We start from the raw sequence: 18,105 nt of genomic DNA, 5'->3' as shown, positions 1-18,105 counted from the left end.
GACGCAGACGCAGATGCACCAGGAAGCTGGAAAGCAGAAACAATGGAAATCGCGGATCAAAAACTGTGCGAAGAGGCAGAGGTCAAATCAGAGATCGTATGCAAACCAATTGCTGCGTGCAAGGGAGCCAGAGAAGAAAATACTGCAAACCAGAGGCTGTGCGCGAGGAAGCAGCGTGAACAGCTGAGTGCAGCCGGAGCAGAGAGAGATTGGGTAGGCTGGAGACGCTCACCGGAACAGGGCGGCAGGCCTCCAATGAGGTTAGGACTCCATTTAGCTGGATTGTGAGAATATTCTAGGGTTTTGAAAGAAATTCTGAAATTAAAAATTCTAAAATATTCTTAGTTTTGCTTTGATACCATGTAGAATTTAGAGAAAAAATAATAATTTTATTTCTCGATCTTTAGGTTATTACACTTAGGGTATTTATAAAATTTCTAACCTATTAATAAAGAAATTATTATTCTAATAGAATTCTAATAATATGAGATTCTTATTTTCATAAAATCCTAATTACATAATACTAAATAATTAAATAATTAACTAATAAAATAATAAAATATGGTATTCAACAAACACACCCAACTTTCTCTTCCCATTATTCCAATTCATCACAACACGTAAATCCCTATTCGTGAGACTTGGGGAGATATGAGCAGTTCGGAGATTTTTTTCTCAATCCTAATAATAGGGTAACTACAATTTTTGAACCTACTTCTCTAAAGGAACTCGAGAGCAAAACAGTGACATTCACCTGCCAATTGCTATTCAAAATAATCAAGAGAGTGACTAAGCATCTATTATATTCACTATCTCACTTTATGTTATTTGAAGAAGTCTCATCATCTCATAGAGCCTTCCTTATGAGCATAAACACTATTCCAGTTCCTACAATATTGTCTATCACATTTTGTAATGAGGAATTAAGGAAAGGTATGAGAGTTGGAACAGAAGCTTAGTGATGTGAACAAGGAAAGGGAAAAGAATTTCTTTAAAGGAAGAATCAGTCAAGAGGGAAGACTTGTTTCTGAACCATGTGATATCTTAAAGGAAAAGAAAATCAAATCTAAATCCTATGGTTTAGGAAAGATATGGGTGGCTTCTTTACTCCTTTAAAGATCAGCCTTAATGAACCATATTTATTTTCTCTAATTCCTTCATAATTAATTAAAATATTCTCATTTAAAAAGAAAATATTCTATCTAGCCTATTATAGTCAAAGTTTTCTTAATTTTCATTATTTTCTCATTCAAGATAAGATTTAATTTTCTTGTAATTTCTACAATTAACTTAGGAAATATGTTTTCTTATAATGCACATTACCTACTCTATAAATAAATTTTCAATTTTTAGTTGAATTCATTCAAAATTTGAGAATAATAAAATTATAAGTTTTTAGTTTTCAACTAATGAGGTTTTTTTCAACTTTCTTGTTGAGTGGAAATTGATTCAACTTATCAAGTTAAATTCTTGTGGCGTTTTATCAACCTTCTTGAATGGATTTCACTTATCAAGATTCCATCTTGTGGTGTTTAATCAATTCAAATCATCATCCCAATTATCTTGGTTGACATTCACATGTTGAATGTAGGTCAAGTAAGGAGGATTGTTGAGAATTTAAAGATTCTGAACACTAAAATATATGTAGGATTTTTTATCACATTAGTTGATTTCGGGTTCTACATCACTTAGAGAAGAACAATACATGACAAGTCACGGAATTGCCAAAGGGAAAGAAATCAGTAGGATGCAAGTGGCTTTTTACTGTGAAATACAAAGTAGATGGAACTCTTGAGAGGTATTAAGTGTGATTGGTGTCTAGGAGTTGTACAAACTTCGGAAGTAGATTATTAGGAGATGTTTGCTCTAGTTCCAAAATGAATACAGTAAGAATGTTACTATTATTTACCACCAATTTCTATTGGGATGTGCAACAGTTTAATATTAAAAATGTATTTCTTCATGATGATGTGGAGGAAGAAATCTATGTAGATATTGCTCCTGGTTTTGGAAGAAGTTTAGGGACTAACAAGGTTTATAAACTAAAAACAATATTTTATGTCTCTTGGTTTGAAATGCGATGACAACCATAGGTTACAAACAAATTCAAGGGGACCATATATTGTTCATTACTTAGTTGTAAAAGAAGTCACGACTTTGTTGGTATACATTGATATCATAATTGTAAAAAAAATAACGAGTAAGAAAAAGAGACTTTGATGTAGTTATGAATCAAAAAATTTTGAGATAAAGCATCTAGAAAAACTGAAGTATTTCCTAGGATGGAGATAGTGCACACACAGTAAGGAATCTTTATTTCACAACCTACTTATACACCAATCAATTCGAACTATAAACTATGAGAAATAAAGAAAGACCCTACTGTGGATAAAGAGATGTACTAGAGGCTAGTGAGAAACTTATTTATCTTACAAGCCAAAGATATCATATGTTGCAAGTGTAGAAAGCTAATTCATGCATGATTGAAGGAATACACATCTGCAAACTATCTATGAAATTCTGGATTACTTGAAATCTATTCATGGGAGGGGAATTTTATTTTAGAAGAATGTCGGGATATTACTTGAAGCATAGAAAGATGCAGATTATGTAGGTTCGCTTATGGAGAGATCCACCTCATGATACTGTACCATTCTTGGAGGTAACCTTGTCACATGAAGGAACAAAAAAAACAAAATTTAGCATTGAAGTCTAGTATAGAAACCAAGTTTAAGGTCATGGCCTAAAGAGTTATTTCAACTGATATAATTGAAAACACTCTGTAAAGATTTAAAGATTGAGTGGGATGAAACTATGAGACTTTATTGCGATAATAAGTTAGCAATAAGTATCATACATGATTCTATGTAAAATGACTGAATGAAATATGTTGATATAAATATTATATAAAGGAAAAATTAAACAGTGGTCTAATTTGTACACCTAATGTCTCCGTAAGGAACCAATAAAAGAGATGTTGACAAAGGAACTCAATAATGTGCAATTTCAGGAGATTGTTGCCAACTGGAAATGGGAGATATCTATTAGCCAGTTTGAGAGGGAATGTTGAAAAATAGATGTAAAATTCCAGGACTAATTATTCCATAATCCTAGGATTACATAATTCCGAGGTTGATCATTCTTCGAACATCATTGGATGATTATTCTAGTAATGATAGATGTTTTGATTGGTAAAATTCGCCATGACAAAAGGATTTTATTTAGAAGGTTTTATTTAGGAGAGTGACTTTTTTGCATATGTTACTAGTTACTCCTCTATGTACAATTTATATGTAGTGTCAAGAGGTAGTTTGTAGTTTAATAGAATACACTATAATTCTCTAATTTTGTTAATGGATGATCCGAGGTTTAGGGTTGTTTGGGATTTGGTAGAGAACAAAGATGCTAAACATTTGTAGAGTTGGAAAGGGGACTATTTTCTTTAGGAGGTAGGGTCACCTTAATTCAGGCTTTCCTCTGTAATATACCACTTTCTATCTTTTGTCTAGTGTACCCATTGGGGTAATAGAGAAAATATAAGGATGCAGAGAGAGTTTTTTTTATCAGGAATAGGAGAAGAAAATTTGAATTATCTAGTAAGTTAGGAGGTGTATTGGTAGACCAAGAGTTCAGTGGCTTAGGTATTAGAAATCTTAGATTAAAAAAATTATCTTTATTCGCTAAATAGCTTTGGTGCTTCCCAGGGAAATTGAATTCTTTGTGGCACATAGTGGTGAAAAGTATTTATGGTCATGGCGGGGTCGAATGAGATCCTTAGCAAAAAGGTCTATTACTCATATGTTCTTGGAAAGGCATTTGTGAAGTCTAGTTGTTGTTCATTCCTCTAAACCTGGTCAAAAGAGGGATGTAATTCTCAAGTGATGCTTTGAGAAGATTCATGGTTGGGGGATCAACCATTGGCCACCAATCCCCCTGGTTATTTTACCTTTTGTCTAGGCACAACACCCCTATTTGTTATTTACGTACAAATTTTATTGATTGGATTAAAGACAACTTGTATTTCACCTCAACCTAATACCAGAATTCAGTCCTTGGAACCCTCAAGCTTGTACACTTACGAGCCTTTCTTGACCACCTCAGAGAAAACCCTATCTCCAAGAACATATCTATTGCCAAAGTATTTTAGAAAGCGTAAATTCTATAAAAGGTCAAGGTATTTACATGGACAATCATTCATTGCAGGCTCAATACAAATGAAATGTTACAAGTCCATCAACCTCACTGATATCTTCAGGCATCTACTTTATGTGCTTCAAAGGAGAGGAGAGAAATTCACATTTTTTCCTCATTGTGCAATAGGTTGTAAGTTTTTTACCGAAATGGTTCATCTAGTTGGTCTTAGATGGGCCACTCCAACAATAAAGAGTTTTTTAAGTCCATTAATTCACAGGAAATGGATGAGGAAGGGAGAGAAACCTCTATAGCAAAGGTGTGATCTTTGTAGGTCTATGGATTATATGGCTTCAGATGAACTATAGTCATTTTTTATGACTGCTATGCATCCACTAAAGAGTTGAGGGATAGGACCACCTTTCTGGCCACCATATGGGCCAAAGTCAAATGGAAACTACACTGATGGAGTCATCTTCTAACTCCATCAGAATTGGGACACAATAATTTGCATCCCATAGGATAGATTCATTTTTGTTCTTTCTCACTATTTTGATTTTTTGCTAAGGATATCTCATTCTCTGCATTTATAGTTCTTTTTTTCCTCACATCAATAGAAATTCTTCTTCTGTTAAAAAAACAAATAATTTTGAATTCGTGTAAGATAAGAAAATTCTTGAGGAAGTTCTTTATGGAAATTTCCGCCTCTTCCCTCAGGGCTGCATTCCCTCCAAGGGAGGTAGTTTGAGAACGTATTGTTAGCATGGATAATACAAGGAAGAGAGAGAGAATCTTTGGGCTCCCCATTGTGTATTTTGTTAGATGAGGGTGTAATTTAGACTACGTTTATAGAAAATTTTAAATTTTATGTTCATATTAAAAACTATTTTGAGTTTTAGTTGATGAACTGATTTTTGTAGATCCCGTGACAAATTTATTGTTGAAAGTCAACTGTAACTTTTCTAATACTTCCCAAGTGACATAAGGGTTATTGATATATCGTATATTTATTTCAAAATGCCTTTAAGATTATGATAAATAGGATATAAGCATAAAAAATTATGCATAACAAAAATATCTTTTTGTTGATTTTTAGAGAAAAATAATAATTTTATTTCTCACCCCTTTTATGTTGTTACATTTAGAGAATTTATATAATTTCTAATTTATTGATAGGGAAATTCTTATTTTACTAAATTTCTAATTATATAAGATTATTATTTTTATAAAATTCTAATTGCATAATATCTAATAATTAAATAATAAAATATAGTAGTCAATACCTCTTCAAGTTAGTATAGGGATATCAAGCATGTTCAACTTGCAGACCAAATTCTGAAGAACTATCCTGTACTTTACCAACACCAAAGGATGCCAAAAAAATATTACAAACTGGAACTAGATCTATCAGATAGCAGTTTGGCTCGACTCAACTCAAAATGGCTTGCTCGGCTCAAAACGGTTCAATCCGTCTCAAAATTGCTTCGTCCGACCCAAAACAGCTCAGCCCGACTCAAAATGGCTTCACTCAGCTCAAAAACAGCTTAGTTTCGACTCAAAAACGATTCGGGCTCAACTCAAAAACGGCTCGGGATCCACCAGAGTACCACAGAGGTCTTACGCGCCACCACGCACCACCGAATGCCCTGCCACCGGACCACCATGTGTCGTCACGTGCCACCGCCAGCCACCACTCGCCGTTGTCAGAAATCACCGAAAACATCACAGAACACGCCGACGGGTCTAGATCCAGCACGGATCTGGTGAGTTTGTGCCAAAAATGCGCTGATTCTGCCTTTGCGCAAAGCGGACCGCCATGGCTGGGTCTTCTTCTCCAGCACGCATTTCTCTTTTTCGTCTTCTTGCGCATGGAAGGTCTGCATCGCTTCATCCAGTCGCACAAATCTAAATAAATCACCTGGTCATGTGATCTCTCTTTCGGCCTCCTATGACCAAGCTGCCCGAGGCTTCTTCTACCTAGAAAGCCGGATAGAACCGGTCGTTTTCACCTTCTATGCAATTCACGCTGCAGATCTGGTCGCCGCACCACCGCCACTATGTGTTGTGGTCTAATCAGCCGCCCGCCACCTCTATTTCTCCTTTAAGTGGCGGTCGGAGGTGACGGGAAGAATCACAGATGTTTTTCTATGGCTTTCTCTCTCTGACCTGAGTTGGGAGGAGGTTGGTGATGAGTCTCCGATGCCGTTTAAGGTGGTGATAAGAATAGATTTAGTAAATAGGTACTAACCCAATTTATTGTGTTATTTTAGGGTTTGAAGGATACTATAAAATTAGAATCTTAAAATAATTTTATTTGACTCTGATACCATGTTATTTTTGGAGAAAAAATAATAATTTTATTTCTTATATCTTTTATATTGTTACATTTAAAATATTTATAAAATTTCTAATCTACTGATAGCAAAAATTTTATTTTACTAAATTTTTAATTATATAAAATTATTATTCTCATAAAATTCTAATTAAATAATACTTAATAATTAAATAATAATTAAAATAATTAAATAATAAAATATGGTAGTCAATACTTATCTATTATATTGAAGATTGCATGAGAATTAAAATTTTGGCTAATGTTTTATTATTAATTTTCTGCCTTTTGTTCTTATTTTTTATTTTCTAAATTTACTTGTTTATTTATTTATTTTCTGCCAGGCGGTTGGAAAGGTCCTTAAGGCGTCGTGATGTTGAGCAGTGGATGAGCCATCGTCGCTTGCCAGGAGAACTAAGAAGGTGAGATTAAATAACTTTTTCCCCATACTTCACCGTGATTTAACCTTAGTTGCTTTTAATGGATAATTATTATGGTCACGTGCAATATGCCAAGAGCAAAGGCCCATATGCATGGACAAATAGTCAAGAAATTTAAAAGTTCATCAAAGTAGAATTTGATTTTGAGCTGTCCAGAAATGAAAGCAAACTTATCTGCATAAAGTTACATAACCTATACGTGCAGCCTGCAGTATGCTTAATCAAAAAACTAGAGCCTGTTGTACTTTAGCATTTTGGGAGTCTCATATAGGTTTTCTTGCCAAGGAGATTCGTATAAGAAAACTCTTCTTGTGTTTCATCCCTTATTTTTTCTTTTTACTTTTAAATTATAAACAGATCTTTATATATTTCCACAAATGCTATTTGCAGACTGTAGTATGTGAGCTTCACCCCAAAACAAGACTCAAACGTTAGCATGCAGGCTATTCCATATAGGTCTTGTGGCTATCAGAGTTGTTTAGGGGATTCATCTTGTGGAGGTTTCCTTATAGTCTCCATTAAATTTCTCCCTTTGTTTGTCTTGGACTAGGTTTATCTAGATATGTTGCATTTGATCTTGTCGTAATAATTGCCCCCACCTGATAGCTAAGATTTTTTATAAAAAGAATGTCCTTTGTATGTCCCTAATAAATTGTTGGGTTTACTAGAGATATCTAATAAAATCAGTTGCAGCATTTTTTTTTTTTTTAAGAAATAAACAATTGATAAACAACTCCATTAAGGAACAAAATATTTATAGAAGCATATTAGTAAAAGTATCTATTAAATTCTGTTCTACAAATACGAAGATATGCAGCATTATTTGCAGATTAATCTGTATAATTAACCCTTTTTTTCAGGAAAGTAAGAGAAGCTGAACGGTATAATTGGGCTGCTACAAGAGGGGTGAATGAAGAGGTGCTTTTGGAGAACCTGCCTGAGGACCTCCAACGAGATATAAGACGCCATCTCTTCAAGTTTATTAAGAAAGTTAGTTTTTGGAAATCTATGAAATAGTATAAATTGTTTCTTCAGCTGCATGTTTGTTAACTATAGTGACATCATATTTGATGTCGGACCATCTAGCATAATTTTTACGAATATAGGACTACCACCATGTTTATTATAATTATTATATGATGGCAAGTTCTCATGTTTTATCAGGGTTTTAGTTCTTAGTTACTTAAAAGTCTTATTTTGGCTATTGTCTTTGTGAAAATTTGGGATTCTGATTTCTAATTAAGTTCTAAAATCTTGAGATTCTGATTAAATGCATTGAATTTTGACTTGTAATTAAGTGACAAGATTAGCGAGATTCTATTAAAATAATTTCTTATTTTCTGGTGAGAGACTTTCTCCTAAGTGGTTACTATCTCCTGTTTTCCTACCTTCTGGACACAAACTATAGGAGTTTTGAGGATGTTGCTTTTCTTTTGACCAAGTACAACATTCTTTGATCTAGACTTTGTATTATTTGTTTAAAAGTCATTCTCTCTCAACTCACAAGAATTTTGGATATCTTATTAATATTTTGATTGAGCTGTAAATTTCTTCTGCTCATGGACGGCACTTCATTGGTGCTTGTCTATTATATCTCGTATTTTCCTTTCAAAGAATCAATAGTTTTTTATAGATGAACGTATGCATTTTCTAATCCAAGTATGTGTTGTCTTTGCAGGTTCGAATTTTTTCCTTGATGGATGAACCTATCTTAGATGCCATTTGTGAGAAACTAAGGCAAAAAACATACATTAAAGAAAGTCGGGTTTTGGATTGTGGCAGTCTAATTGATAAGATGGTTTTCATTGTGCGTGGAAAAATGGAGAGCATTGGAGATGATGGAATTGTGCTTCCCTTGTCCGAGGGAGATGTCTGTGGAGAGGAACTTCTCACATGGTGTCTTGAACACTCGTCAGTAAATAGAGGTATGATTGGAAATGCTAATTTGAAATAAAAATTTTCAGTGCATTAGTCATTGTTTTTCAAGCTACAAAAGAATATATGGTGGAAAGCAAGTTTGTATAAACTTGTTCTTAATTGTAAAAAGAGGATGCTCCTTAAATAGACTAATTTAATTGTATAAACTCAATGCTGCTAGAGATTGGTGTTATTTGCTTGTTTTTGCTTACCACCAAACACGTCTAGAATAACCTTAGATATACCTTCTCAAGAACTCAGGATGGTGCTCATATTATGAACTAAAGGTGAAGACTACTTTTACCAAGCAGGAAAGATGCAGCTATGCTAATCTCTTGAAGGGATTGTAGCAAGAGCTAGATCACTGTCGCAGCATAGAGATGAAATGCAATGAAGATGCAGTTACACTAAAAAAAAATTATTGAGCGAGATAAAATTTATGATTTTCTGGCAAGTCTTAGTGTTGAATTTAACCAAGTTAGGATTTAAATTTCAGTAAAGAAGAATTGTTCTCTATGAATGAGGTAATTTCTATCATTATAGTCAAGGAAAGTGCAAGAAAAATAATGCTAGAACCCCGGCCAACTGAGGGCTCAGTTATGTTGACTAATGGGTCCAAAATCCATCATCAGATATTTAAGGAAAATGAAAAAACTGAATCACCAAAAACGAGTAGAGATAGTTGAGACAACCTGTAGTACACTTTTTGTTAAAAAACAAAGCATACCAAAGAAAAGTGTTGGAAATTGAATGGAAAGTCTTTTACCTCAAGTAAGGAGTGGGACATAAAGGTCGACAACATAGAAACTGGGAACAAGCCTACTTAACAAGTCAGGAAGAGGAAGGTAAGGGCAAAACCAAAAAGAGTTCAATAAGGAGGAGATTGAAAGGCTAAGAAATCTCCTCGAAACTCTAAGAAAAACCCACATGTATATGTTCATTGACACATTCACGTAATTTTCCTCTTTCATATGGTTTAAATACCATAAATAAATTATTTAAAAATTCCTAGATTATTCTCTTAGGAGTTAGAAATCCTATGACACACTTTTTGATAAATTTAGTGCATAAAGACATCCCTTGTCCTAACAACAGGAAAGTAGCTATTGCAGATGGTTACCAATCACTATTGCAGGGTTAGCTATATAAAGATTACTCCCACTTTTATTCTTAAGAATGTACTTCATGTTCTAACGCTATCTAGTAATCCTATGTATATAAATAAACTCTCTCATGATATGAATTGCAAAGTAATTTTTTTCCCTTTCACTATATATTTCATGGTCAGAATCTGAGGATAATGATTGAACATACTAAGGCAAATGTGTTTTTGTGTATCATTTGTTCACATACATCAATAAAATATAGAAAAACTAGAACCAAGAGCTACTAAATGCGTTTTTGTGGGGATACTCCTCAATCCAAGTACTTCCCATGTTTCTACAGATGTTATTTTTGTTGAAGCAAATCATGTTTAACTCAATGTTATCATCAAGTGAAGACCATAATGGAAGGTAAGGATAGAGACATATTTCTTCTTGACCTTCCTTTGCCTTCTCCATCCCAGTCGGTGTTTATATCCCTCCACTCACCTCTAAACCTAGAAAACCAGCCTGATTCACCTAAAAACCCAACAAACATACTCGACAATGATCTTGAACCTGTAACCAAAGATCATGAAATCTTACATGACACGATGGTCTCTCAAGCATTCTCAAGGAAGAGGAATCCAAATCCTGAACTAAAGCAAGTCCAAGCATTAGACTCTAATTTTAGGAATGAAGTAATTCTTATAATTTCTTGTCATCTGATATTAATATGTTCATTGCAATTCGAAAAGGAACTAGAAAATGTACTAAAACCATTTTATATCGATTCTCACATTTTGATTTCTTTGAAAAATTGTCATTATCTTGCGAAAGTTCCTCATTAGTTTAAATATTATATTTACTCCTTATTGATTTTTAGGAGAAAAAATAATAATTTTATTTTTCACCCTTTATATTTATAAAATTTCTTATCTATTAATAAAGAAATTCTTATTTTACTAGAATTCTAATAATATAAGATTATTATTCTCATAAAATTCTAATTATGTAATACTAAATGATTAAATAATAAAATATGATATTCAACATCCCCCCTCAAATTGGTGCAGGGATATTGCACATACCCAACTTACAAATCAAGTTCTGAAAGAGTCATCATGCAATTTACCAAAAACGTATGCATGCCGACTAGGCTCAAACGGCTCAACCCAACTCAAAATGACTCGATTCGGCTCTAAAATGGCTCAGGTTCAATTAATAAACGGTTTGGGTTAAGTTCTAAAACGGCTCATATTCGGTTTTAAAATGGCTCGAAGTCAGCTCAAAAAACAGCTCGAAGTCAAGTTGACTCGTCTTCTCCGAACAAACCTCTGAAGGTGCGCACAAAATGGAATGATGCGACCTTTTTTACCGGTATCTATAGATGTGTGGCTGCAGTTTTTGACCAATATCTTCAGAGTGCGATTACACCTTTTTACCAATGCTTGCAGATTTGCGGCTACACTTCTTTACCGACTACTACAAATGTATAGCTGTAGCTTTTTACCGGTGCCTTCAAAGTGCGGTTGCACCTTTTTACCGTCGCCTTCAGAGTGCAGCTGCACCTTTTTCTAGTGCCTCCACAGTGCAGCTGCACTTTTTTACCGGCGTCTGAACCGTCGCTGAAAATCGCCGTAAATGCCACATAACACATTGGCAGGTTCAAATCCATCTTAGGTGGTGATGAAAGCAGATCTGGATAAAAAAGTACTAACCCAACATATTATGTTATTTTAGGGTTTAGAAAGAATTCTGAAATTAAAACTCTAAAATAGTTTTATTAAGTTATGATAACATATTGATTTTTAGGAGAAAAAATAATAATTTTATTTTTCATCTTTTAAATTGTTACATTTAGATTATTTATAGAATTTTTAACATATTAATAAAAAAATTCTTATTCTACTAAAATTTGAATAATATAATATTATTATTCTTATAAAGTCCTAATTATATAATACTAAATAATTAAATAATTAACTAATTAAATAATAAAATATGGTATTCAACACTTCTACTAAACTATTAGAGATATTATCCTGTAAAAAATGAAATAATGTTACTAATGTCAAAATGTAGGCATTAGAAACGAATATAACGTGGGAGACAGTGAATCTACCTAAAAGAAAAAGGTTAGTGGAATATTAACTATAAAGTACAAAGCATATGGTATTATAGAAAGATATAAGACAACGCTAGTGATCAAGAGATAGACGCAAACCTATAGGATAAACTATCAAGAAATCTTTGCACCTATTGTAAAGATTAATAAAATCAAAATATTGTTTTTTTAGTTGCTAATTATGATTCACAACTTCAGCAATTTGATGTGAAGAATGCATTTTTACATTGAGATCTTTAGGAGAAAATATACATGAAAATTCTATCTAGGTTTGCTAAGAATGCAGGACCCAATAAAGTATACAAACTTAAAACCACTATATGGATTGAAGCAATTGTCTAGAGCCCAGTTCAGAGGATTCACCAAAGTATTGCTAATCATGGGATACAAGCGAAGTCAAGGAGACTGTAAAGTACTCAAATTCAGGGAGGCCTTACAGTTCTACTCGTGTGTGTTGATAATCTAATTGTAATAGAAAATGATAAAAATGAAAGATTGACACTCAAACAATGTCTGACAAATAAATTTGAAATAAAGGAATTACAAAATTTGAAATACTTCCTAGAAATTGAGGTGGCTCGTTGAAAATAAGTACTCTCCTTATCTCTGTAAGAGTATATTAGCACTTTTTGAAAGACACAGGAAAACAAGTATGCAAACCTGTAAGCACACTAATGGATACCATCCACAACCTAGGATTGGTGGAGGAAGATGTTGTTAATAAGAGATGTATCGTAGATGAGTTCGGAAACTAATTTTATTTGTCACACATGAGGTCAGATATTGCTTATGCAGTAAATGTACTAAGTCAATTTATGTACAATATCAAAGAAATCTACCTGCAAGCAGCATAAAGAATATTACACTACCTTAACAGAACCCCAGGACAAGGCATTTTGTTCAAAAAGAATACTGGACCATACTTGAAGCCGTGATTGATGATGAGTAGTGGATAAGTACTCTCCTTGGAGGAAATCTTGCTACATGGAGAAGTAACAAACAGATTGTGATAGCCAAGTCAACTGCAGAATCAGAATAGTGGTACAAGGGGTGTGAGCTATAGTTAAAGATTATTGTGGAAGACATGAAGATTAAGTGGGATGATCCTTTGAGACTGTGACAACAAATATGCAATCAATATTGTGTACAATATGATACAACATAACAGAACCAAATACATTGAAATGGACAAACACTTTATCAAAGAGAAAACAGATTATGGTTTGATCTGTGCATCCTATATGCACTCTTAAGTCTCATCTTGCTAATACTTTCCTAGGGCTTGAGTAATCCAGCATTTCAAGCAATTGTTACCAAGCTGAAAATAGACAATATCTACTCCTCATCTTGAGGGGAAGCTTTGGTAAGTCTTATTATATGTAATTTACTTGTTTTTTTTTTATTTTTAAAAAGGATATATTCCTAGAATATGTTAATTTATTAGCCTCTTAAAAAGGTTGAAACTAATTGCTGGGGTTTCACTTCGGTAGTTAGCATTATATATAAATATCGATGTGTTACTCGATAAAACATATCATATTCTCCCACAATATCCAATATATTTTCCTGTGCCATGAGATGCCTGAGCCTGAAAATCAGCAGTATAACCCCCATCTAACGTGACTTCTGTTGCAGATGGAAAAAAAATCAGGATCCCTGGACAACGATTGCTTAGCAACAGGATGGTAAGATGCTTGACAAATGTCGAAGCATTTTCACTCCGAGCTGCAGACCTTGAAGAAGTCACAAGTCTGTTCTCAAGATTCTTGAGGAACTCTCGTGTTCAAGGAGCCATAAGGTTAGTTCTATCAATTCATTATGTTCATGCATAAACTCAAGGCAATACTTCAACAATTTGAACAATGCACTGGGTTCATAGTGTCGCTCTGGATTATAGTCCAGTTTAATATGTTTCAACTTCACTTTTCAGACTCCACAAGCAAAATCCTTAATCAGGCAAAGCCGTTAGTGATTGTGTTACTTATGTGGATTTTTGATAAAGCATCTACACCTGAATGAAAGAGTTAAAATTTTGAGGTTTAATGACAAAACTTTGCTTACTTTTTTACTTTTGAGGATCACTAGATCAATGCAAAATTCTGAGTTCCAAATTGTGTTTTCCACACTTGGTCAAACTTTTCCCTAGTAATTCGCTTTTTATTATTCTCAGTGATAGTTTTTGATTTGGTGAAACTATTTTCTCCATGTTCTTTTAGGAAGAAATTGTTCATATTCATATAGAAAGTTTGTTGTCTCGTTGGCATTTTTCTTAGCTGTCTTTCCTGTAATTACAAAAATATATGGTTGCCTGTAAATGCATTGACCTACCAAATATATATTTGTACTATATGTACAATACTCCCTTTCAAGTTAGAGCAGAAGTGATGATATCTAACTTGTTGTAAATGTAATCAATCTAGAACCTCATAGAGCTTTTCATAGAGCTTTTATGAAAATGCACATAGTTGTCTCCAGTTATGACATGACTAGTACAGATCAATTATTTGTTAAGGTTTTTCCTAGATAAAATAATATTTGAGCTTGATATGCATAGTTATCTCATGAAAAACTGGATTTTCTGCAATTTCAAGAGCAGTTCAGTTGTTACACCATTGCCTCATAGGCGGTAAACCTTCACAACCAAACCCATACATAACTGATTTAGTACATAAGTTCACCTGTGGATATATATAGGAGAAATTTGCAACATCGTGATTTCTCAATGTTTCCTTCTCTTTCTCATCATTTCTTATAACAATTATTTTATCGACATACAAAGATCATATTATCTCCTTGACTCTGTCTATCCCCAATGGCAAGTATTACTTTGATAAATCTTCCAAACCAAGTTCTTGGTAGCTTTGATTATACAATGCTTTCTTCAATCTGTCCACTTTATTGTCTCTTATTCCCTTGAAACCTGAAGAAATCTCCATGTATATCACTTACATCCAATTTTCGTGAAGAAAAGCATTATTTAGATTAAATTGCTTCATACCAATCAAAGTTAGTCGATAAAGACATCAAAATTCTTAACATATTCATTTTTGGCACAGGAATAAATGTCTCTTGATAGTCCATATTATAGAGTTTGTTATCCTTTTCCCATGAGTCTGGCTTGTACCTATCTAGGTAGCCATCCAGCATACTTCACTGGAAACACCAACTTTTGAATCTCACAAGCTTGTTTCTAGGTGGCAGCTCAATGACTTCTCATGTTGGTTCTTATTTAGTGCCTACATCTCTTTTTTATAGCCTCTTTCCATTATTCATCGAATAATGCCTCGTAAACAAAAAAAAAAGAATTTTTTATTTTATTTTTCTACTATTTACGAGGTAGTATGCATATATTTATAATACAATTGGTATACTAAAATGGGAAAGAATGCTAACAAATTAGGAATAAAATTATCTACCAAACCTTCCTAATTATCTATCAAATCTTCCTAAAGTAAATGCAATAAATCCTTAACCAATCTCTATTTTACCAATCCAACAAATTTGGGAATTTCCATACTCTCTCTCTCTCGATACACCATAGATCTTAATCATATCCAGCTTGCAATTGAAATCATAGAATTGACTTCAGTAATCGTGGAGAAAAGAATGCTATGATATTATTGAATAATTGACTTTTTATACACACAACTTGTAAGTGTAAGTAGAGAAAACTCTAAAAACTAATCACAAAAGTATATATTTACTAATATATCCTTCTATAAGGTAATTGCAATTGTACACTTTCCAATCTCCCTCTAACTGGTGAATAGACATTGGTCCTTCCCAACTTGGTAATGATAATTTGAAATGTTGGGTTACTCAAGCTTTTGGTGAGCATATGTACAAGTTAAGATGGATAGCATATAGGGTGTGCAGATCAAGACATTGTCTAGTTTTATTTCCTTTTTTTTATAAAATATCTATCAATTTCAATGCACTTGGTCCTGTCATGTTCTACTACATTGTAGACAATACTAGTAGCAGACGTGTTGTCAGAATAAAGTCACATCGAACTATTCCATTTAATTTCCAAATCTTCTAAGATAATCTTTAACTATAACAACTCATGTATCCCTTGTGTCATTGCTATTCTGATTCTGTATTTGATCTTGCTATCTTATTTTGTTTTTTGCTTCTCCATGAAATAAGATTCCATCCAATGAAAGTACAATATCATGCAGTAATCTTCTATCCACTACTCACTCATTATGGTTAGAATGAATATAGTCTTTTATTATCATTCTGATATTCTTTTGAACAGTATACTTTTTACTAGGGTTCCTTTCAAATAGTGTAATTACTCTTATGCTACCTGTAACTGTCTTTTGCATTGTGTATGAACTGGCTTATTATATTTATTACATAGCCAATATCTGGCCTCATATTTATAGATAAATGTCTTTTAACTGATTTCTTATACATTTTCTTATGTAACACTCTCATCTTCTTTTATCAAGTCTAGCTTGTAGCTTGTTTGTACTTCTCAAAAGATCACCGATGTATTTTTGTTGGGAGATGAAGATCCCTTTTTTCGAGTGAGCTACCTCAGTTATTATGAAGTACTTCAACCTTCCTAATTTTTTTATCTCAAATTCCTTTGTCAAATATTGTTTCAGTATTAATCTCTCTGTATTATTTCCCATCACAATGATGTCATTAACATGCACTAATAAAATTATAACTCTCCCTGAATTTGAATGCTTGATAAAGAGAGTATTAATCTCCTTGACCTTGTTTATATCCAATTAGCAGCATTATCTTTGGACCACTCGTGAAGTCAAGTCAACAAACTGAATAGCTGATGTATTCACAAAATTCTTAGGTGGCACTTGTGTGAAGTTAATTTGTTACAAGCTTGGTGCATCTAATATATAAGCTCCATCATGAGGAAAGTATTAAGATATAAAATATATTTCCTATATACTTATTTTGTAGATAGATTTGTCCTACGTAGTTAAGTTTTTTATTCCATAGTTTTTGCTTTTCTTGTCATGGAGATCCTTATAGATGCCTATGTTCTTTCTAACATATAGTTAAATCATAATATTTTCTTCAACAAATATGGTATGTAAGTAACTATTTTTCTTGATTGTTGCATAAATGACAACCAGAATTTGAAATTTTTGAAGAGAGGGATATCAACTAAAGGAATGACATCTGTTGTAACATGTCAATTTTTTTAAATAAAGTGAATTTTTTGTGGTAACTTTTGTAGCGAAGCCCCAGTGTGTTACATGCTGCATTTTCAAGGTCGTAAGTGTAAATTTCCAATGGTTTATAGCAGTGCCCCAGTGTGTCATATATTTTCAAGATCATAAACGTAAACTTTCAATGGCTATGTAACAGTTGCCGATGTGTTATATGCTGTGTTTTCAAGATTATGAATGTAAATGACAGTTGGATGATATCAGCTCTAAAATGTGATTTATCTCAAAGCTCCATCTTAACAATTTCAGTTAACTGTGCTAGACCCAGGGACTGAAATAGAATTCTCCTTTCCAACTTGTCACTGTCTTCATGACAGGTACGAATCACCCTATTGGAGATCTCTGGCAGCTACTCGGATTCAAGTAGCTTGGAGATACCTGAAAAAACGTTTAAATCGGGCAGATCCATCTCAGAGCATCCATCAATTATAATAATATATTTTGTAAGTTGTCAGTGGAGTGCATTAGGGCTTCTGAAACATCTGGCCATATTTGTAGAAAGTTCAATCAACAGAAGAGGAAGAGATGAAGATACTAGAAGTTTGAATTTAGCGTTTGTATACAGATGGTCAGTGGACATCCAGGAACATAAGTCTAGATTTTTAACCTTGGAGTCAAATTTAGTCCTATATTTGTAGGTTAAATATTGATTTAAATAGATGAAGAGTTACTGAATCATGTGGCCTTTCTTAGACTTTGTTGATGTATGTACATGTATGCAAGACCTTTATCTTCTGCTAATGGACTTTGGCAATCTTTTTCATGCTTCATAGCTTGAATAGTAATGCAGGACTTAGATACACTATAAAGGGATAAATATACTCTTAGGATAAATATACTCTTATATTTAACATGTATTACAATAGAG

At 33.3% G+C, this 18,105-nt stretch overlaps 1 protein-coding gene across 4 annotated transcripts in view; it reads left to right on the top strand.

Moving 5' to 3' along the window:
- The window catches only part of LOC110821957 (putative cyclic nucleotide-gated ion channel 20, chloroplastic), a 77,048-nt gene extending 59,041 nt beyond the window's left edge, over positions 1-18,007 (top strand). For 2 of the 4 annotated variants that reach the window (XM_088206899.1, XM_088206896.1), the window contains 5 exons: positions 6,808-6,885; positions 7,764-7,893; positions 8,582-8,828; positions 13,666-13,828; positions 17,555-18,007. In XM_088206899.1, the coding sequence (XP_088063025.1) occupies positions 6,808-6,885; positions 7,764-7,893; positions 8,582-8,828; positions 13,666-13,828; positions 17,555-17,669 (733 nt within the window). In that variant the 3' untranslated portion in view covers positions 17,670-18,007. Of the gene's footprint in view, positions 1-6,807; positions 6,886-7,763; positions 7,894-8,581; positions 8,829-13,665; positions 13,829-16,492; positions 16,737-16,782; positions 17,532-17,554 lie in introns of those variants that run through there. The other 2 variants (XM_088206897.1, XM_088206898.1) reach the window with 2 other exon arrangements.
- The last annotated feature ends 98 nt before the right edge of the window (positions 18,008-18,105 follow it).

This window comes from Carica papaya, chromosome 7 (genome assembly GCF_054855325.1).
Source record: "Carica papaya isolate Zhongbai chromosome 7, ASM5485532v1, whole genome shotgun sequence".
NCBI classification, from domain to species: domain Eukaryota; kingdom Viridiplantae; phylum Streptophyta; class Magnoliopsida; order Brassicales; family Caricaceae; genus Carica; species Carica papaya.
Note: the sequence above shows the minus strand (reverse complement) of the source record. Positions and strands in the feature narration are given on the sequence as shown.